The sequence below is a fragment of the Aspergillus chevalieri genome, chromosome 1 (assembly GCF_016861735.1).
Source record: "Aspergillus chevalieri M1 DNA, chromosome 1, nearly complete sequence".
In the NCBI taxonomy this organism is placed as follows: Eukaryota; Fungi; Ascomycota; class Eurotiomycetes; order Eurotiales; family Aspergillaceae; genus Aspergillus; species Aspergillus chevalieri.
In genome coordinates, this window is record NC_057362.1 from 702,343 (window position 1) to 722,439 (window position 20,097).

Sequence of the window (20,097 nt, forward strand, 5' to 3'; positions counted from 1 at the left end):
TTTGCTACTATGCGGTTCTGTGGCCATCCCTGCGGCCGACCCCTTCGCGTATTGTACCGAGCAAGAGTGGACTAAATGATCATTTCATTGTGAATGTTATAAGCCATATAGGCAATTTATCTAAATTCAGAGAGCCTCCTATCCAAGCCAGACAAGGAGACCCAAAGATACCTATACACGGATATGGTAGTAAGAGGCAGGGAAATGCACCCGGAACGCCAGAAGTCTGTCATATATGTCCCAGTTGCAGATAGAAAAAGGAAAGCAAACTCCATGACCCTCTAATAATCTCCTCCCAGAAGACTCACAAAAATAATAAGAAAAGACGTATATGCGTCAAGAGTTAGGTTCCGCCACCCCAATTGACAGGTAGAAAAACAAGAAAAAGCAACCATGCAAAACGCTTTTCTTTTTGTACAATATGCAGCAAGAAGAAAAAAGAAGCAAGAAAGGAAAGAGAGAATTATGTGCACACCTACTCCCGAGATACAAACCACGACCGAACGGCCATCCCGCATATCCGTTTCGAGACTTGCGTGGTGCCACTTCCGTTGGCTTGCTGTTCAAGAAACTTTTGCGCCACGTACAGTTTCGCTCCCGCATCTTTCTCGTTGGTCGTGATCGGCTGGGGAAGGCTGTGCGGAAAATCTGCCCATCGTTGTCCAAGATGGCGGGCAATAGCAATCGAGTAGATCACGTCGCGGTTTTCAGTCGTGTCCAGAAGGGTCCGACAACGAGCCAATGTGTCATCGATCTCCTTCGCAGAACTGGCTTCGTTATCGTGGAGAGTCAAGAAGTGGCCAAGACAACTCCAGAAATCCAACGACCGTTGTGTGATCTGAACGGTAAGCGCTGGCGGGTCCGCTGCGGGTTGGCGAACGGGAGATTGTTCCAATGGGTTTGTTTCCACGTGGTCGCCGGTAAGCAAGGCCTCCATGACATCGAGACGTTTCGAAGCCGCCAGCAGATCAAAGTCCTGGCCGTGATTCCCATTCGCCATGTTCATCACGTGGCGACACAAGGTTATGGTGCTCCAAATGACCGATGCCTCAAAACTCTCCAGTCGAGCGACAACATTGGGATCCTCGAGATTTCGATCGTTGAACGCGTCGATCAATGCGGAATATTCAGCCATGAGTTGCGCGTTCGCCATAACATGGGGTAGCGCCTTCTCTTGGAACCACGGTGTCTCGAAGAATCGATCAATGGCAGGAGCATATGTCGCGAGGAAAACAGCTTGGATTTCTTCGAGGCGACCAGGCGGGAGAGCAGTGACGGGATGAGGAGGCGGGGGAGGGATGCCTCTAAGCGCAAGAAGGTCGCTAATCTGGACTTGTTTTACTATGCGAATGTCAGTAGACGCAAGAAAAGCTGGAGAACCGAGGGAGCATAACATACCGCTCGCATTGATGGGAGCTTGGTAGAATCCATCGGTGAGATTTGTCGTCGCATGCTGCACGCTGGCCATGTTCCCAGAATTGTTATTCTGCTCCAGCGACGGGTCAATGGCCGCGCTGTAATTGAATTGACTTTGCTCTGTGGATGACGGCGCAGACGACTCGGAGGGTAGGGACGGTGCGAAGGGTTGAGAGACTGCAGGTACGTAGCCAGGGGGCGCCGCAGGGTAGGAGGCACCGCTTGGGGGTTCCTGTGGAGTGACAACCAGCGAAGGAGACGGATTAGGAGCCGGTTGAATTGCAGAAGGCGTCGATGATTGTGGTCTGAAGACAGGGTCGTAACCTAAACAGTCTCGTTTACTTTTGACGCAGTTTCGACAAACGGGATGCCCTTCGTCGCACTATAAAGACAAAGGGAATGCAATTAGAAAAAAAGCGCGACAACAAACAACCAACCCAGATAGAAAAAGAAGAAGAAAAGAAAAGGCAAAAGGATGAATTAAATGGAGGAAGGAAAAACAAGCGACTCGGCCAGCGCGGGCGACAAGAATAGCGGGGTTTGCGGTGGGCGATTTGCAGAACAAGCGAGAGATCCCCGCGCCCGCATCGCTTGTCCAAACGACCGTCATATCTAGGGTTTTGCAATTGTTCATAATTCCTAAGCGTTACATACCTTGATTCTTCGCTTGCGACATGTAAGACAACCCGTCTTTGTTCTGCGCTTGACCTCTTTCTTGTGTCTGCTGCCCGACAGCATTTTATTAGGGTCTCCTGGGAGCTGGTAGCGCATCTGAGCGTTGTTCATCTGCGACACATTCGTCGGATAACCTGTCATATACTGGCCCGCGGAAGGCATTGGAGGCGAGTTTGCCGGCATGGGGGACCCAATGGGGGCCTGGGGGATATGCGCCTGCTGCCCTTGAACACCATTGTGATCCATATGATTGGTATTCATGGGTTGACCTCCGGCTTGTGGACTGCCTTGCTGTTGATATTGCTGCTGATACTGCTGCTGCTGCTGCTGTGGTTGATATTGTTGCTGGGGAGCTTGTTGATACTGCTGAGGAGCTTGTTGCTGTGGTTGATACTGCGCCTGCGGCTGTGTCTGTTGCTGTGGCTGATATTGTTGATATTGTTGCTGAGACTGCGCCTGCGGTTGTTGATTTTGCTGTGCTTGTTGTTGTTGCGGTTGTTGCTCCTGGCCCTGCGGCTGTGGTGGTGGAGGTTGATGCTGCTGTGGCTGGGGCTGCGGTTGCTCAGCCGACTGCTGAGAGTAATGGTAGGTGCCATTAGAAGCCGGCTGGTTTGTTTGATTGGCAGGAGTCGAAGCATGAGACGAATCTGCATGCTGAGGCAGGCCATCATTGGATTCTCCAGGCGCAGATGTAGGATCCCCCGACTGTGCACCTTGGGTATCGTCCTGTCTCATATCCGAAAAGAAGGAATGGTCCGTATGTAGATTGACCTCAGCAGGTAGTGTCGTATCCAGCGGAGGCAAAGAAGTATCGATCGATGGCAGCGCTGGTACTGATGAATCGAAGGCTGGAATAGATGAATCGATCGCAGGCAATGACGAATCCATGGGTGGCATGGTTTTATCAATAGCTGGCAAAGTCGAATCTATTGTCGGTAGCGCTGGGAAGGACGATTCTGTAGCGGCCGGTGCGCTCGTTGTCTCCGCGGTTGGGCCATTCTGCGACTCGGTTGACTGCTGGGCCGACTCGCCAGGTGGGTTGGCAAGTTCTGTAGACTCCGTCATATCCAAGGATTAATCTATCCCAGACAGATCCAAGGAGCCGAGTGGATTTCCTCGACGTGTTCGCGTGGTGCGAAGGTCACTGGTCGGAAGAGCGGTTGTCGAATTTTTTTTTCTAGGAAAATCAGAATCGTTAGTCTTAGACCGTAATTCAAGGTTGAGTACGCCAACGTCAGCACTCAGACACGGTAGCAACGGCCATTTCCATTGTCATGAAAGAAGAGAGAGCGTGTGTGAGAAAAAAAATAAATTCTGCTGTTTCGTGCATAATAGCCGGAGATAACTGCAGGCGCAGAAACTGCCAACCTAGCATAAGAGCTCTCCAACTCTTTTCAAATTGAAAACACACAAAGCCCACTCCGTGTGAGACCGTATGCCAACCGTGTACAGGCCGTGGTATCCAAATGAGAGCTGAACGCGACCGGGGATGTCCAATTCCGCATGGCGGAGGTCGAAGCAATTTGCGACATAACATACATCCCCAACGTAGATATTTTTCCTCGTACAGGCCCAGAAAATGGAAAGGCGATAATCATCTCCAAAGACCGAACGATCGTAGAATCTCAGAGAGCAGGACTAATGGCGTGTGGGAACGCGAGATAAAAGCAGGTTCGCAGCTCATTTACTTACCAAGGAGACTTTGTACTCGTCGATTAAGCGAAAAAGAAAAAAAAAAAAAGCGAGCCGAATAAATTCTATTCCACCAGATCTCGCGAACTCGGGACCGAAGAGGATACTCTGCCCATTAGAGAGTTAGGAAAACGATAGAGAGGAGAAAAGAGATATGCACCCCCGAAGTTGTTGCGCGAGCAGGTCTGGGTGAGCTCCGGGAAGAACAAGATGAAGTCCGGACAAAAAAAAAAAAAAGTAGACAGATAGTGGCAACACCAAACGCTGTGAATAGCATTAAATAGTGACATTCAACACAACAATTCTACAAAGCACATAAATTAGAATAAATATAAAAATAGATTCTCATTCTAATGCTAGCGGTACTCTGGGTTCATTTTCAGAAAGCATTCAAGACTATCGACTGTCAATTGTCAACTATACAGGAGACCAAAATATATCCTTACTGAAGCATCTCAACTACAACGAAAATACCACACACTTGGCACTGTCTGTTGTTATTTTAGAATCAGATAACAAGCACTGGACATGAGGGTAAGCTGTTTATACCAGCTAAACTATGGTACCCTGGTGATATCCCCGGTGCCTCGGTAGGAACTAGGAGTAGCCATATACAGCTCAAACTCCAAGACCCGCTCCATATACTCAATATACCCTTCAGTTAGTTTTTGACCAGATAGACTGGCAGTAGATAGAGAAAACCCTCAAGATTCATTATAGATATTCACGATTAATGTTGACGAGACGAATTCATCCTAGCAATTATTTCCGCATAGCCTTCGGTTTGCGCTTCTTGAATAGCACTCCTCCCGCCGGTTCTGGCTCTTCAGTCTCGTTCTTGACTGGCGCAGAAGCCGAAGTCGTATCAGACGGTTCTTCTTTGATAGGAGCCTGCTCAGACTCCGGCGCCGGCGCCGGCGCCGCAGCAGCAGCAGCAGCCTCCTCCCCAGCCTCACTCTTCGTCGGAACATTATCATCAGCTGCTTCCTTCTTTACACCCTCCTCCTCCGGCCACTCATCCTTAGAAGGTTTAACCTTCTTGATATTCTTCGTAGATGCAAGTAGCGTATCCAGATCTTCATCCTCACCCTGAGCACCGGGGTATTTCCGCGTCGTCGACCCCCATCCCTTACTAACAAGTCGTTCAGGTTCCTCCTGTTCTTCATCCGTATCCGCATCTTCTTCAGCCTTGCGCTTGCGCACCCCGATTGACTTTGTCGCCTGTTTCCCCTTCTCATTATCATCTCGAATCACCTTGACAGACGTAGTCTGCCAATCACCCGCCAGCGCCATATCCCGTCTATACTCATCCGGAATCGCAACGCCCATTTCCGCCAACTGCGCCATTTGTTTCTTCCTTTCATCAACCGAAACTGGTCGCTCTGTTGGCGGCGGCGGAGGCGCGGCTGTACGTTTCCCGGGCGGCGCATTGCCGGATACGGCCTGTTTTAACCGCTCGACTTCATCCTTTGCTCTTTGTGAATCGCGTTGCTGGAGTTCGTTATTGCGGTGGATGTCGCGGAGGAAGCGCTTTAGGTTGGATTGGTGTTTTGCGCTGGCCTCGTGTTGGGATTTCTCGAATGCGGTGTCGCGGATGTAGATCTTGCACTGTTTGCACCAGAATCTGGGCTGTTGTTGTTAGTAGGAGTCGATAGCAGATGAGCAGATAAACAGCACTTACTGCTGATTTCCAGTATTCCGCCATGGTTGTTTGGATATCTCGCAGTTGATAGATTCGTGACTGATAGCGATGCGATATCTGCGGGCGATGGACGTAATTATCCTAATCTGGTATAGCGCGCCACGAGTCATCCTCGGTTCTCTGTACATCGAGTATATATTCTATATTCCATTATCATTGTCAAAACATATACAAGCCTATCGTATCGTAATTGCAATTATCTTCAACCCAGCAAGTCCACTCTAATCCTCGTCTCATCAAGATCCTGCAACCAAAACCCAATATCCCTCGTAGAATCCACCAACTCAACCTCCCTCCTAACAAACCTCGTCTCATCTCCAGTGGCATTCCCGATATCCATCTCCTCATCCTCACTATCCCACTCCTCTTCTTCCCTATTTTCCTTGCTGACTGGGTCCAGCTCGTCAGTTTCCCAAGTTAGCCGAAACTCCAACGGTGTCAGACCGAAAAGGCGGGAGACGAGAGCTTTGACTTGATATGTATCGAAAGAACGTGGAACTTCTTTGGTTTTGATGGTTTCTTCTTGTGAGGATAAACGGAATACCAATTTGACCAACCGCGCCGCGACAGATCGGGGGTTCACCGTACGGCCTAATTTCTCCTCTGCCCGTCTGACAATCGGTTCACCATGTCTCTCGCAGAGTTCCCCGTACCGAGGATGTTTTGCCAAGATGCCCTTTTCTGCGTCCTCCGGTAATGCAGAGAGCTCCTTGCCAATGAGAGAAAGGTAGTATAATTCACCATTGTTCCGATCCTGCGGGGTGATGTTTCCGTAGTTGAGTATTTGAATCGAAGGCAGCCGTGCGAGAGTGAGCATGTACGCTTCGTCGACGGTCATTGGCTTGTCGGGCATGTTCGTGATTTCTGTTGGCGCCACTGGTTGGTTGTAAAGAGGATTTCCTGATATGCGGAGGGATTGTAGTCCAGGGAAGACGAGGGGAAGTGCATTGATAAATGACCATGAATTGATCTTGTTGTATGATAGATCGACGAATTCGAGGCTGAAGGAGAATTGAATAGGGTCTTCGGCTGTACTGGGGCGGCTAATTTTCTCGATGCAGTTTCCGCGTAGCGAAAGATATTTCAGTTTGGGAAGAGCTGCAAGCTTTCTCACGGAGAACAACGAGTCAATCTCATTGTGCTCCAAAATTAAGGTGGTAATGGTCTCCGAAATAGGTGTCGACACCTCATTAACTTGATTCATAGAGACTGACAACGATTTCAGTGCTGGGAATTGATAGGACAATGTCGACAGCTGGACATATTAGCAGTGAACTTGAAGTATATTAAACCAATCAACGTACCTCTTCCCAGGAGAGAAGAGTCTCATTCAGATGCAACTCCGCAATCCCTTCAAATCGAAGACCCTCCTCAACCGCCCCAAATCGATTCCCACTTTTCAAGTCAGTCTACTATAATGATCCATTTGAGACGACCGACCTACTTCAACTTCAACACCCTCAACCTCTCAAGCCGGGCACATATATCCTTAACGTCTCTCCATTGACTGACCAGGCACCGACTAATATCCAACTGGGCGATCTTCGGACAAGTCTCTTCAATCTCGCGACATGCCCTCTCCCTCCCCAGACCTTCTGCCTCACTCTTTTGCACCCCATCCTCTGCCTGTACACCAGCAACACGCAATCCATCCAGCAAGACAATCTTCAACTCCTGCAACTCGGCAAGCTTCTTCCTGATCTTGTCAAAACCAACTTCTTCAACGACCTTGCTACTGAACTTAACAGGGTAATGAAGAGGGTAAGTAGCATCAAATCCATCGCTACCCTTCTGCTCCATAAATTCAGAGACATATTTCTCCCTCAACGCCTCGAGGAACCCTCTAGGCTTATCCGCCGGCCGAGACGGACGCACAAACGACCCCGGCGTAGCTTCTTTATTCCTGCCTGACGTTCATTAGCATATTCTAACACCACTGACCAGAATCGGAAGAATACATGTAAAATATCTCACTCCATTATGCTCGCCCGAATGTTTCCCCCGTGTTGGGTTATCCCATTCCACGCCCAGCCAGTCGCCGCTGGTTCCCTCGACTTGACCCACGTAACGGATCGTACACAGATTACCATCATATGACCGACGTTGATTTACAGCGAAGTCCATTGTCCATAGATTTATGGTCTGTATATCCAGCGATATCAACTTGATGGAAATAAGCTTGGCTATCCTGGGGCCACCCAATCGCAGCGCTATATCCGCTTACATAATCCAGACGCGGATCTTCGCTGGAATCGTTCATTCGAGCTTTGCCATATCACAGCTTCGCATCAAACACCAAGATGGATTACCAGGTGCGTATACCCTTACTACACCCCTAGACAGGGTATATACTAAAAACCACAGAACCGAGCGGGCTCCAAATTTGGCGGCGGAGGCGTAGCCTCCCAATCTGCCACAAACGCCGACCGTCGCGAACGCCTCCGCAAACTGGCTCTCGAAACCATCGACCTCGACAAAGACCCCTACTTCTTCAAAAATCATGTCGGCAGCTTCGAGTGCCGCCTGTGCCTGACAGTTCACCAGAACGATGGCTCCTACCTGGCTCACACGCAGGGTCGCAAGCACCAAACGAACCTGGCCCGTCGTGCGGCGCGCGAGCAGCGCGAGGGCAAGAACCAGGATCCTTCGTCGTTGCCGGGAGCTATGGGGGTGCAGGTGAAGAAGCAGACGATCAAGATTGGGCGGCCGGGGTATAAGATTACGAAGGTGCGGGATCCATTGACGAGGCAGGTTGGGTTGTTGTTTCAGTTGCAGTATCAGGAGATTACTCCTGGGGTTGTGCCAAGGGTGAGGTTCATGTCTGCGTTTGAGCAGAAGGTTGAGGAGCCACCGGATAAGAATTTTCAGTATCTTGTTGTGGCTGCGGAGCCGTATCAGACTTGTGGGTTTAAGTTGCAGGCGAGGGAGATTGATCGCAGGGATGGGAGGTTCTGGACTTGGTTTGATGAGGATAGTAAGGAGTTTTGGGTTCAGATTATGTTCAAGACAGAGCGTGAGGAGCGGTTCAGTGGTGTCCCTGGTCTGGCACCTATGAGGACTTGATCTTGTACAAAATCTTGCTATCTGTTTCCGGCGCTTGGGTGTTTAGGGATTTTATACTGGAATTATTTCAAGATTGGCCTGTGTTTACAATAACGTGCTTAATCAACATGACATATGGTCGAAGCCAGTGCATAGCACGTTCTTATATGGTAAATTGGAAGAAGTCAGGTACATGGCTGTAATGCATTCATGTGGTGCTGTGCACAATTCATAAGGTCTGTACTTAGTTATATCACAAATCTTGATGTCCAAATCAACAATGCACTCGTATGTAGTCTTTTGCCAAAACAACAGATGTAGGCATATATGCAAAAGACAAAATCGGAGGGATGGGAATATGCACAGGTCATTATCACAAGGAATAAAATGCGCTATATGCTCAATGACATCAACAATCAACAAATTGAACCGCTTTCAACTGCCTGCGTTCAGGCTCCCCGGGGAATCAAAACGAAAAGAAAAGACAAATGTTCATGGTCGGTCTATAAACTCGGAAATCGGCTTTATGTTCAGTTGCCCTGGAAGGCATTGAATGCTTTGTACGTGTATCCGATGAATGGCAGGCTCATCTCCGCTTCTTGCTCGTCCGGCATAGCGCGAGCCTGAGCACGGTGGATGGCACTGGTGTCTTCCTGTGAAATCTCGTCGATGGGGAAGTACGAGACATCGATGTTCGAGCTAAGTCTCGGCTCGAACGGAGCGCGGATGTTGCGAAGTTGTTCCCAAACCACTCCGCGGAAGAAGGGGTGGTTCTTAATCTGCGAGGCGCCGCCATATTGGCCACCTTCGCTACCAATACGGTGTTCAGGGTCACACAGGAAACTGATCATTCATTAGCAACTGTGCATATCTTGAGGAAAATCAGTTTTACATACCTTCGAATGAGATGCTCAGATTCACGAGAGAGAGTAAGTTCCTCGGGGAAGTAAAGACACTCCCGCCAGTTCACAATCTTACGGTAGGTGTCGGTAGTGTCCTCAGCACAGAATGGTGGCCACCCAACAAGACACTCGAACATAATGGCACCAACCGACCACCAGTCGCACAGGTAGGTGTACCCTTGGCCGTTGAAAATTTCGGGAGCAATGTAGTCTGGTGTTCCGACGGTCGAGTACGCCATAGCACGGCGAGACTTTCTCCAGGTGTTGATCTGCCCACGGTTCGACACAGTCAAGTTGATCGCGTCGTTGAAGTACCCCGAGTTGCGGTTCTTGTCCTTGGATGTCGAGTTCTTGAGCAGGTTCTGGTAGTACGAGTTGTCGTGTGTCTTCTTGCCACCGGTGGAGAGACCGAAATCCGTTAGCTTAACGTGACCACCACGGTCAAGGAGGATGTTGTCAGGCTTGATATCACTATTTCATGTGTTAGTCTATTTCCACGGCATTTCCCTCACAGAGCCCAGGACTACTCACCGATGCAGGAAACCAAGCTTATGAACAGCCTCGATAGCCATGATCACTTCCGCCATATAGAATCGCGTAATGTCCTCCGAGAAAATTTCATACTTAATCAGCATGGTCATCAAGTCACCACCAGGCAAGAATTCCATCAGCAGGTAAAGGTAAGCGGTGTCTTGGAACGAGGCGTGCAGCTTGACGAGCCACGGGTTGTCCTTGGAGTCGGCAAGAATGTCACGCTCCGCACGGACGTGGGCCAATTGGTCCTTCTTGAACATCTCAGTCTTAATGAGAGACTTGAGAGCGTAGATCTTGCCATCGGTCTTCCGTTGCACCAGTTTGACCTCACCAAATGCACCCTTTCCAATAACCTTAATCGTCTGGAAGTTGTTCGGGGTTTCCTTGGTCCGGAGGAATCGAAGGAAGTTGGATTCCTTTATGGAAACGGCTCCGGTGTCTTGACACTTCTTTTCCTTGGGTACGGCGGGGTCACGAATGAGCTTGTCCAGTTCCGCGGAACTAATTAAATGGATAGTCAATTTCCGCATATAATAATAAAAAAAAATGCGATATAACTTACCGCATGTTGCGGTCCCGTGCACGTTCAATGTTCTCATGGAAGAACACATTGACCAACTCCTTGGCGGCTTTACCACGCTTATGAACATTCTCAGAGAACCGCTCGGGGTTGCGTTGAAGTTCCTCATTCTCAGCGGGGGTCCGGGGGCTGCGAGGCATGGGAGGAACCAGGTGTGGTTGCTGCTGGCCGGGAGCAGAAGAGCCCGCCGTCCGGGGCCGCTGCCCTGGCGAAGCATTGCGGTTGAAGAACCCCCCGCGAGGCGAATTCAGATCCTGGTTCGAGAACTGCTGGATCAAACCATTGGTACCATCGTTGTACGGGACACGATTCTGGTAGGTAGCCTGAGGGGACGCCATCTGCTGGCCGTAAGCTGCCTGGGCGTACTGCGGCGTCTGCGGCGGGTACGGGTTGTTCATGAAGTATCCTTGTCCACCATACGCGCCATTCTGAGTATCCATTAAATCCTGCGGACCCTGATTCTGATAGATCGGCTGGGGGAAAGCGGAAGGTGTTGTAGGATAGGCGCGGTTGTTCATCGCAGCTGGGTTGAATGCACGCTCATTGTACCCGAAATTCAGGTGCAGACGGTTGTTGCCGTTGGGGTCCATCGTTAAGAATCTCCCCAGAAAATAAACCGGGAGATGAAGATAAGATTAATAGTAAATAAAGAAACGAACGAGGGGATCCCAGAGAGAAGAGTACAGGGGAAGAAGACACGGAGGGGGTTAAGGAGGAGGGGAGAAAAGAGGGTTTGTTTCGAAAGGAGCGGTGGCTCAGGAGAAGTTTATAGGACGAGGGGACAGAAATCCCGATGTCCAGGGGCAAAAGCAAACAAAGAGTGATTGCCTCTTGCTTCACTGTACAGATAAAATGGTAGAAGCAAAGAATATACAGAATAAGACGAAAAGAAAACAACAATAAAAAGAGGCGAGAAAAGGAGGCAAAAGTCGAGCTGAAACTGGAGGCGGCTCTGGGCCTGGTCTCCTGAACGGGAAATCTGGGGGCTACGGAGGGCGGTTAGTGCCACTATGGCAGCGCATTTGTACTTTGCAGCATAACGATGAATTGGTCTTATTTGATAGATGAGATGAGGGACGTAGCTTTGTTTGAGATTGATAGCTGAGTATTGTGTGGTATCCGGCTTCCTTTGCTCTGGTTACTGTACTACTTGCTCTTTGACTCGGAGCGGTTACGGAGTACAGAACAGTATGTAGAAGCATGGCCCTTGCGCCAGGATAGGGCATGAATCTGACACCATTCATTTCCCCATCATATCATTAGGAGAATTATTTAATGAAGTAACCATCGTCTGCTCGGAACTAGTCTTCCATTCTCAGAGTACTTTCATTTTCGGAGCAAAGGCATACTCCAACCGATATACTCCGGATTAATCCTATCCCGAAAGCACCGAATTTTGGCGATAACCGCACCGGCCATCATGACGGCCCTCCACATTTCCATTCAGGCTCAATCCCACGCCTTCGAGCTATCATTCTTCGAAAATGGTGGACTCTTCCAATTCTGCCCTGGCAGCCGGCCAGGCTCAGTCGAAGCCGGCTCCTAAAGCACAAAATCCAGCCATGAGGATGCTCGGTATGACCCGGCGGACTTTTCTTTGATACATATAGAAGGCTAATGGACTATGCTACAGGAATGCCCAATTTCCGCTTCAAGTTGCCTTCTCGGAATTGGATGATATTCCTCACTGTCACTGGTTCCTTCACCGCCGCTCTCCTCTACGACCGCCGGGAGAGAAAGCGCTCCCAGCAAAAATGGTGCGATTTGGTGGCTCACCTTTCCAAGGAGACTCTTCCCATTGAGCAGACACGGCGCAAGTTGACAATCTACCTGGCCGCCCCTCCGGGTGATGGTCTTCGAATTGCGCGGGATCACTTCCGCGAGTATGTGAAACCGATTCTGGTGGCGGCCGCGCTGGACTACCAGGTTATCGAGGGTCGACGGGAAGGCGACATTCGTGCGGGCACAGCGGAGAATATCCGGAAATTGAGACGGAAGGCTGGCGAACCGAGCAGTGTGGTGGAAGAGCAAAGCACTGAACAGATCATTGCCGCAGCAAGGCAGAGTATGGGGGTTTACGAGGAACCTGGTCCACAGGGTGACATCGTGATTGGACGGCATACATGGAAGGAATATATCCGTGGTCTCCACGAAGGGTGGTTGGGACCGCTTGATCCTCCACAGCCGCCTGCGCCGGTGGAAGAGGTTACTAACCTCCAAAATAACCCCGAAACTACCCCCGCAGAATCTCCTGAGAAGGAGGGCGAACAAGCCCCCGAGAGTAAAGAGAAGGAAGAGGAAAAGGAAAAGGCGAAAAAGAAACCGGCAGGCCCGGCTCCAGCATACATTGCTCCCGCCGATTACCCGTCCCGAGCCCTTCCTCCCACTCTCCCAGAGTCCTTTGACGGCTCTGTCCCAATCGCGTTCCCGCACCTCCTGGGCTTCCTGAACACCCCGATCCGACTGTATAGGTATCTCAACCGACGTCATCTCGCGGAAGACATCGGCCGCGAGGTCGCCGGTGCCGTCCTCGCCTCCTACACCAGGCCCTACCACGACGACATCATGCCCTCAGACTCCGAATCCGTGACCACAACCCCCACGTCTATCCCTGGCCATGATGTGACAACAGACCTTCCGCCCCGGAACTACGAGCAGCAGACTATCCTCGAGGAGGCGGAGCGAGAATGGCACAAGTCGGTCCACAAGCGCGACCCTGTCGGCCCCAACGGCGACAACGAACGCGAATGGCTGGACAATGTTGTTTTGGATCCTCGGATTGCTTCCCGTATGCAGCGCTACACGCTCTGCCCTCACGAAGAGGCTCGTGCCCAGCGCATTGTTGAGGGCACAGAGTACATCCTTGGTGAGAAGAGGCCTGCCCCCGTTCCTTTCTGGAAGAACCTCTGGGTTCAGTATGGATACGGCGAGGATGAGGAGACGCTCAAGCGGAAGCCGATCCTTGGAAACATTGATGAAGAGTAAAAGTCAAAGTTCTGCTGTGGATGACCGGACAATGTACTTTCTCCCAACTCTGTCATGGTTTTTGGATACCAACACTACTACCTGTATATTAGCACGGCTATAGATGCACTTTAATCGAGGTTCGAGTGCTCCCATCATCAAAATCTCACCATTCAGCGCTTAATAGAGGGCGGTCAATTGGCACGTGATAGACCAGGTGCATGTTTGTTGCGAAGAGCCTCACTTCATATCCATCACCCTTCTTAAACAAATTCCAGAACAGCGTGCCATTGGCAACTACGAAGCTATGTGGAAACAATCGTTCATCCGTTCTTTAGTTTCAGCGTCCGCATGCCAGGCTCGCTGGCTTTCGAGATGTCCATAGACGGGCCTTACACCTGACAATACCACGGAAAGGGTTTATCTTAGAAAAAGCCAGTTCGTTTACTTACCTTCCCTGATAAGCTGTTGCGATTTATGGATATTGATCAGTGCCTCTATCGAGGGTAGATGATCAGGATGAGCTTTTCAAATGTACTGGATCCAAATGGATGCTCAATAGGAGCATCACTTAAAGCAACGTTATGTCAAGTTCAAGCCGACAACCTCTGCCGTCAGGCTGCCTCGCTATTTGGCAATGACACAAATGCATGTGCATTGCAAAGCTGGAAGGGAATTTTTAGAAAACATATTCCCTCACAATGGACGACGGCAACGAGGTTGTCGCAAAGATTCTGTCTCCAATTGCAGGTCACCATCGCTGACGATAGCGTCTGAGGTGGCTACGACGAATTTCTGTATATCTACATACCCGTTCTACCACATACTGCGCTGCTTATACTTTAACTATAGTGCGGCCACAGACCTCGATTCGGGTTCCAGAAGCGTTGGCTTGAAATTCAAACCTAGTGAATCCAGTAGGCACGGAATATATCATCATGGAGAATATGCGAGGAATTGCAATGTCCACGAAATGGGCAGAAATGCAACTGGCGGACCGCTACAAAATCATCAAGCAAGTTTTTGAAATGGAGAAGGAACTTGTACGCTTCAAGTTTTCGGCCTATGGAAGTCTCTATATGCGTGATTGCGTGCCTCATGGATATCGCCATTGTCCACTTCCTCCAGACTTGGATCCTGCCGGGTTTTGCATTGGACCATCCTGCAGTGTATCTGTCTGGGGCGATGACTTCATTCACGTGCCCCAATCCGTGGCACATGCCGGCCCATGTGAGCTGTGTCATCCTTTGATTGAGATAAATATCTGACGACTCGAAGGGTCCTTCCTTCCTTGAGGAGTCTATCCGCCAGCGGGAATTAGACTAATTAGATTTCGACGCAATTGAGAAGCTGGAGTACAGAAGCAACTCAATCGGTTTGACGAGAAGCAGTCTGTTGACGAATATAGCAGCCTATTACATAAAGTGAAAAGAATGCTCCCTATACTATCTGTGATAGAAGTAGCCGACTCCGTCCTGTGGCATCAAGACATGCATCTGGGGCAGATTTTCGTCTCCCTAGACGACAAAACGACCATTCAAGGAATAATCGACTGCCAAACAAACTCGAGTTGCTCCTTTATTCATACAAGCTCAATTCCTGAGGTATCCGAGAGGTTACAAGGCTTCGACACCCCAAATTATCAGAAAATTACGACGAAATGGTCGCCGAGGAGAAAGAAGAAGCTATATTGGAATACAGAGCGAGCTCCCAGCCCAAATACTACGAGATGTATTGCCTCTCAACAAACAAACCTGCTTATAATGCAATGTCATTAGACCGGAGACTATGGTATTGTTCACATCTTACATTCTTTCTTACGACAACCTCGTTCCAGTACGTGAATGCCTAGCACGCGTGGCGCAAGATTGGGATGACCTTGACCTTCCTGGCATATGTCCGTTCTCGTTTACCGAAGAAGAATTGAAGAAACACAATAAAGGGGCGGAAGAGTACGAAGTGATATCTAAGCCATGGGACATGGTGCAGACGGTGCTCTATACAAATTGAGATGGATGAGTCCGGAAAGGCCGATGGGGGGCAACAACTGAGTTAAATAATGAGGTATATGATAAGTTTGTCGAGTCTGTGGGCCGAGGAGAATCGCTAGATGAGGCGGCGAAGATGTATGAGAAGTATCCGTTTCCGCCCAAAATTATTGTTGAACTTCGGGACTAGAACTCTAGGTGGATGGATCTAGGATATTTGGACTTTTGCTGGGATGTATGATGTCTCTGGGTTGTCGGAACTCATGTTGTGGTCTCCCTGAGTAGGCTGACTATAATCTGAGAGGTTTCCAGGCTCACTCGGATATTCGCTACTGTATTTCTTTGCCAATTGTGACATCTATGTACAGTACTCAGAAGAGATGATAGTGAACAAAGCTCCCTTCTCCCGTCAGACTACGACTAGGTTTTCCAGCGCAGAGGTTTTACTTTTTAAAAGTAATGGTTGGCATTGTCATGAGTGATCAGTTGGAGCTATACAATTCTTGGGATGGTATAGGCAGTAGCAACAGTAGAACTTCGCTTTATCCGCATATACATGGAAGTATTCGCCTCAGATAACAATACAAAACTCCTTTTCTGTCTTCGTCTAAGTCGATGTCTTCGTTCAGGTCTTATCTCATGAAAAGATTTTCTCTTTTACATCCGTCTCTTCTATGATTCTTTTCCATGTCTCTGTATGAGCATCCAATGGTCGAAAGCGCATTCGCTCTCCCTAAAACCTTCCTGCCGAATAACCAACAGACCACCTGCCGCTTATCCAAGGAGTACCTAAGACACCTTATTCGAGGCCAAACACCGACGATTCAGGCCACTTCCCCTTAGCCTTCTCAGCATAAACCTGTTTCGTAGCCTGCTCGCTCCGCCACTCATTCAACAATTCACGACCAGCAAGAGCGGTTTCAATCGAGGCATCGCTCGAGTCCAACGTGGCAGCGAGATCCTTCTCGTTCTGTGCCTTGGTGTCAGGGTCGATCAGTTGCCGGCAGGCAAGGGCTGCCTGAATGTGTGAGACACTGTCCTTGTGCACCGAGAGGAAGTTGTTGTTCCACTCGTCAAGATTCTGGGACTTGGGGAGGATTTTCTCCAGTTCCGCGTTGACGGATTCGGAGACTTCTGAGGCAAGAGGTTCCTTAGGGCTGTCCAGGGCTTTGCGGAGGCGGAGGGTTTGGATGTGGACAGTTGGGTTAGAGGCGTCGAGAGTGTGTGCGGCAGTAAGGCACTTCTGCGCAAGGGCGAGTTTGTCTGTGGGAGATCAGTTAGCTGAAGTTTCATGAACGAATGCTGTGATTTAACTTACTCCTTCTGAGATAAACCTCGAATCCAAGGAGCTGGCCTTCAATGTTTTGTGGGCTGTGCTCCAGAATAGGAGTAAGGATCTTGGTTGCTTCATTAAGCGGATCGGAAGTCTGAACCAGCTTGGTTCCGAAAGGATCGGAGTCTTCCTTCTTAACTTCACCATCAAGGCCCTTGACGGCCGTCGCCGTCTTCCGCATCTCCCGTTTCTCGGCCTCGACCTTCTCCAGACGCTGCTGCTCCTTCTTTGCCTTCTTAATAGCCTTTCGCCTCTCGGAGTCTTCCCCTGTGTCATCTTCACGGCTGGTACCAGCGGGCATGGGCCCGTGGACCAAGTCAGGGTCCTCATGCAATTGAATGTAGGCTTTAATGCCAGCAAGAGCGGCCCGGGTGTAGAATGGGTGCTCACGCAGGCGATCCTCCCAACGAATCATATCAACGTAGGCTCGGATCATACCCTTGCGGAGAGAGAAGCCGTGGAAGTCGAACTGGTCTTCCTGCCAGACGTCGAAAATGTGGTAGACGGCATGAAGACGCTTGAGGGCAAGCCCGAGCTTCCTCTGTCGCAGATACGACTCACCATCCTCAGTCAAGTACCAGACGCACTGCATTTCGTGAAGATCACCCAATGCACCACCAACGGTCTCATTTCGGGTGAACTTGCTCATGTTGTCAAGAGCCTTGTCGTTCTCGTTGTTGCGAAGTTGATACTTGGCGGCCTTGGAGTTAATGTGACGGTCCTTCACGTCTAGGGTCCTGGCCTTCTCCATCTCCTCTGCAGCTTTTTGAACGTTGCCATAGTGCTTCCATATCCGTGCCTTAGTCATCTGATATTCGACGGCCTTGGGGTCGAGCTCAATGGCCTTTTCGACGCTCTCCATCGCTTTGGGCAGGTTACGGCTGAGGTAGTAGTTGTAGTGTTGAGCCAGGAAATAATAAGATGATGAAAGGAACTCGTCTCCGTTCTGCGCCTTTCCAGAAGTGTAGCCATCTACCAGCTCCTGCACAGTGTCGCGCTTGGCCGAATTTGTGTAAAGTGTCTTGATGTTCGCAAACAAGGATGGCACGCCCTTCTTCAGCATGCGTTGCAAGTAAGCATCGGCGGCCTGCTTGAAGTCCTCCCCTTCAAGAAAATCTAGCGGAATTCTGCGGGCGGCATCACCACGGGGATACTTATCCGACCACGAGTCGTAAACAGCCTTGAGCGCCTGGTGGTCGTCCTCGGAGATACCCTTGGCTCGGATCAATGCATCGTAATAAATCGAGTTTTCCGGGTTCCGCTCCAACAGATCAGTATAGGCCGCTTCGGCCTCCTCTTTCCGATCAAGTCGCAGAAGGTAGTCCGCCTTCATCTCCATGACAGCCAGCACGTCCGTGGCTCTGTGTCCGACCTTCTCAAGGTGCTCCAAGGCCTTGTCGACCTTGCCCGCCTCCGAAAGAATGGTGTTCTTGTACAGCACAGCCTCCGAGTGTTCCATATCAGCAATTGGCGGCGGCGTCTTCAGCGTCTCCTCGTACGTCGTCAACACCTTCTCGGCCTCTTCCAGGTCCCCGGCCAGGTGGTGAGCAATCGCTAAAGCGGTCCAGTTCTGTCTGAATGAGGGACGAGCTTGCAACATGGCGCTTCTGCTGTTAATGTATCCCTTGAAATCGCGCATCTGCATCTGCAACAGAGCAAGGTCTCGTTGGATAGGCTGGGATTCGGGTTCGATCCGCAATGCAAACCGATACGCCTTGATCGCCTCTTCGTAGTTCTTTTCGGCACGATAAAGCAAACCGTACACATGCCAGCAGACATGCGATTTCATATCGTTCTTCAGAGCTTCCTTGGCCAGCACAAAGGCCTCTTCCTGCTGTCCTTGGTTGCTGATGATCAATGCCTTCATCGCCAGTGTGTCGCCATGATTCGGGTTCTTCCGCAAGATTTGATCTGCTGCTTTGATACCTGTTTATCAAGGGAAAATGAGACGTCAGTCATCAAAACCTATTCACACTGTAAAAGGACCGGAGGGGAGGTCTCGGGGCTCGAGAATCCTAAACCCACCCTTCTTGTGCTGTTTGGTTTCATAGTGGCGAACCACCTGGCGGAACAAGGACGCATCCTTGGAACTCAATTGTTGCGGCATGATGGCTGTTGCGCAGCGAGTTTGGTGGTGTTGCGAGGACCGGCCAGGTTGACTTGTGCGTGGAAGCTGGATGTGGGCGGGAGGGGACTTTCTCCGATGACGAGGAGTAGTAATCTTAGAGCTACCACAGAAACAGCTAATCATCGCCATAATCCCCTCTTTATTTATACCTCTGTTTCTTGAAATGACACTCTATAATGAGGACCGTCTAAATAGGAAATTTTAAGCCTGACAACAGACAGATTAACCGAGTCGACAGCGCAGGGATTCATATCCAGCTACTGTCGCATCCAACGAATAACGCCTTCTTATGCAACTATATTACATATGATCTATGTACATTATACCCTTCAACCTCGCCAGAAGCTATGAAAAGGTAGAAATGGGAAAGGAGTTTAGATGGAAAGGAGATATCGCACCTCAACACCAGGCATGACTTCTGATAGGACATGCTACCGCTGCTGTCTTTCACGCCAGCTATTGAGTGCCTCCTCCCAATTAGAAGACGAACCGCTGCATCTCTCAGAGACCATAGCCCACGTCCGCGCCCGAATAATTTCCTCAACAGTACGCTGGTTCCGAACCAAGTTGGCCAGAGACTCCGTCCGTGCTTCACGAGGGAAGAAACGCGCCGAGTATGGATCTAGCCGCTCATTGACGACCCGTTCTCGATCTCTGGCGGATTCAATCTGGCGGAGAATGAGATCCGGATCCTCCGGATCGGGGCTCGTAGCTACGCCGGCACAGTAGCTGAGCACATCTGATCGAGTCTGCCATGAGGGGAATAGCACATTTTCTTTAAAGCTCTGGCAGGCTTCTGGATGTATTGGTTTCTCGAGTTTGTCTGTTTGGCGTACAGCAGTGGATGAGGGATCGAAGCCCCTCCGGGCTGGAGTGATCAAGGCATTGAGGTTTTGGGTAATGGAGTCGTCTATGGTGGATCGCGAAACACGTAAGAAGTCTGGAAGGCGTAGCAGTATACTTGTCAGTCGAGATCCTGGATGCAACTGTCCGGGGACGCCTTGTACCAAGCAAGCATACCTCTCAGCACTCTCTCGTCAAAACAGAACTGAGGAGACAGTGTAGGAGCCGATGTCGATGCTGCTCGAGACATTTTCTATTCACCACTTTCCTGGTGCGTCGCCAAGTTTGTATTGTCCCG

General features: G+C 50.0%; 8 protein-coding genes across 8 annotated transcripts; 2 read left to right on the forward strand and 6 right to left on the reverse strand.

Moving 5' to 3' along the window:
* Positions 1–475: 475 nt before the first annotated feature.
* ACHE_10236A (putative C6 finger domain protein) lies at positions 476–3,156 on the reverse strand (the record flags this gene model as incomplete). The annotated part of the gene is made up of 2 exons (XM_043277031.1): positions 476–1,798; positions 2,071–3,156. 2 exons carry the CDS (start codon positions 3,154–3,156, stop codon positions 476–478), a joined length of 2,409 nt encoding a protein of 802 aa, XP_043131356.1.
* A 1,389-nt stretch (positions 3,157–4,545) lies between these two features.
* On the reverse strand, positions 4,546–5,488 carry ACHE_10237A (putative formin binding protein; the record flags this gene model as incomplete). Its single annotated transcript, XM_043277042.1, has 2 exons — positions 4,546–5,412; positions 5,465–5,488. 2 exons carry the CDS (start codon positions 5,486–5,488, stop codon positions 4,546–4,548), a joined length of 891 nt encoding a protein of 296 aa, XP_043131357.1.
* Positions 5,489–5,687: 199 nt separating this feature from the next.
* ACHE_10238A (putative tubulin-specific chaperone) lies at positions 5,688–7,609 on the reverse strand (the record flags this gene model as incomplete). Its single annotated transcript, XM_043277053.1, has 4 exons — positions 5,688–6,740; positions 6,790–6,880; positions 6,930–7,392; positions 7,444–7,609. 4 exons carry the CDS (start codon positions 7,607–7,609, stop codon positions 5,688–5,690), a joined length of 1,773 nt encoding a protein of 590 aa, XP_043131358.1.
* Positions 7,610–7,785: 176 nt separating this feature from the next.
* On the forward strand, positions 7,786–8,548 carry ACHE_10239S (spliceosome assembly protein PRP11; the record flags this gene model as incomplete). The annotated part of the gene is made up of 2 exons (XM_043277064.1): positions 7,786–7,797; positions 7,850–8,548. The coding sequence occupies 2 exons, from the start codon at positions 7,786–7,788 to the stop codon at positions 8,546–8,548; spliced, it is 711 nt and encodes a 236-aa protein (XP_043131359.1).
* A 509-nt stretch (positions 8,549–9,057) lies between these two features.
* CBK1 (serine/threonine protein kinase CBK1) lies at positions 9,058–11,133 on the reverse strand (the record flags this gene model as incomplete). The annotated part of the gene is made up of 4 exons (XM_043277076.1): positions 9,058–9,370; positions 9,424–9,900; positions 9,961–10,464; positions 10,526–11,133. The coding sequence occupies 4 exons, from the start codon at positions 11,131–11,133 to the stop codon at positions 9,058–9,060; spliced, it is 1,902 nt and encodes a 633-aa protein (XP_043131360.1).
* An 894-nt stretch (positions 11,134–12,027) lies between these two features.
* On the forward strand, positions 12,028–13,528 carry TIM54 (Tim22-complex subunit TIM54; the record flags this gene model as incomplete). The annotated part of the gene is made up of 2 exons (XM_043277087.1): positions 12,028–12,118; positions 12,177–13,528. The coding sequence occupies 2 exons, from the start codon at positions 12,028–12,030 to the stop codon at positions 13,526–13,528; spliced, it is 1,443 nt and encodes a 480-aa protein (XP_043131361.1).
* A 2,766-nt stretch (positions 13,529–16,294) lies between these two features.
* ACHE_10242A (peptide alpha-N-acetyltransferase complex A subunit NAT1) lies at positions 16,295–19,085 on the reverse strand (the record flags this gene model as incomplete). Its single annotated transcript, XM_043277098.1, has 3 exons — positions 16,295–16,758; positions 16,814–18,754; positions 18,854–19,085. 3 exons carry the CDS (start codon positions 19,083–19,085, stop codon positions 16,295–16,297), a joined length of 2,637 nt encoding a protein of 878 aa, XP_043131362.1.
* A 302-nt stretch (positions 19,086–19,387) lies between these two features.
* ACHE_10243A (MIX23 family protein) lies at positions 19,388–20,049 on the reverse strand (the record flags this gene model as incomplete). Its single annotated transcript, XM_043277109.1, has 2 exons — positions 19,388–19,896; positions 19,977–20,049. 2 exons carry the CDS (start codon positions 20,047–20,049, stop codon positions 19,388–19,390), a joined length of 582 nt encoding a protein of 193 aa, XP_043131363.1.
* Between the last annotated feature and the right edge of the window lie 48 nt (positions 20,050–20,097).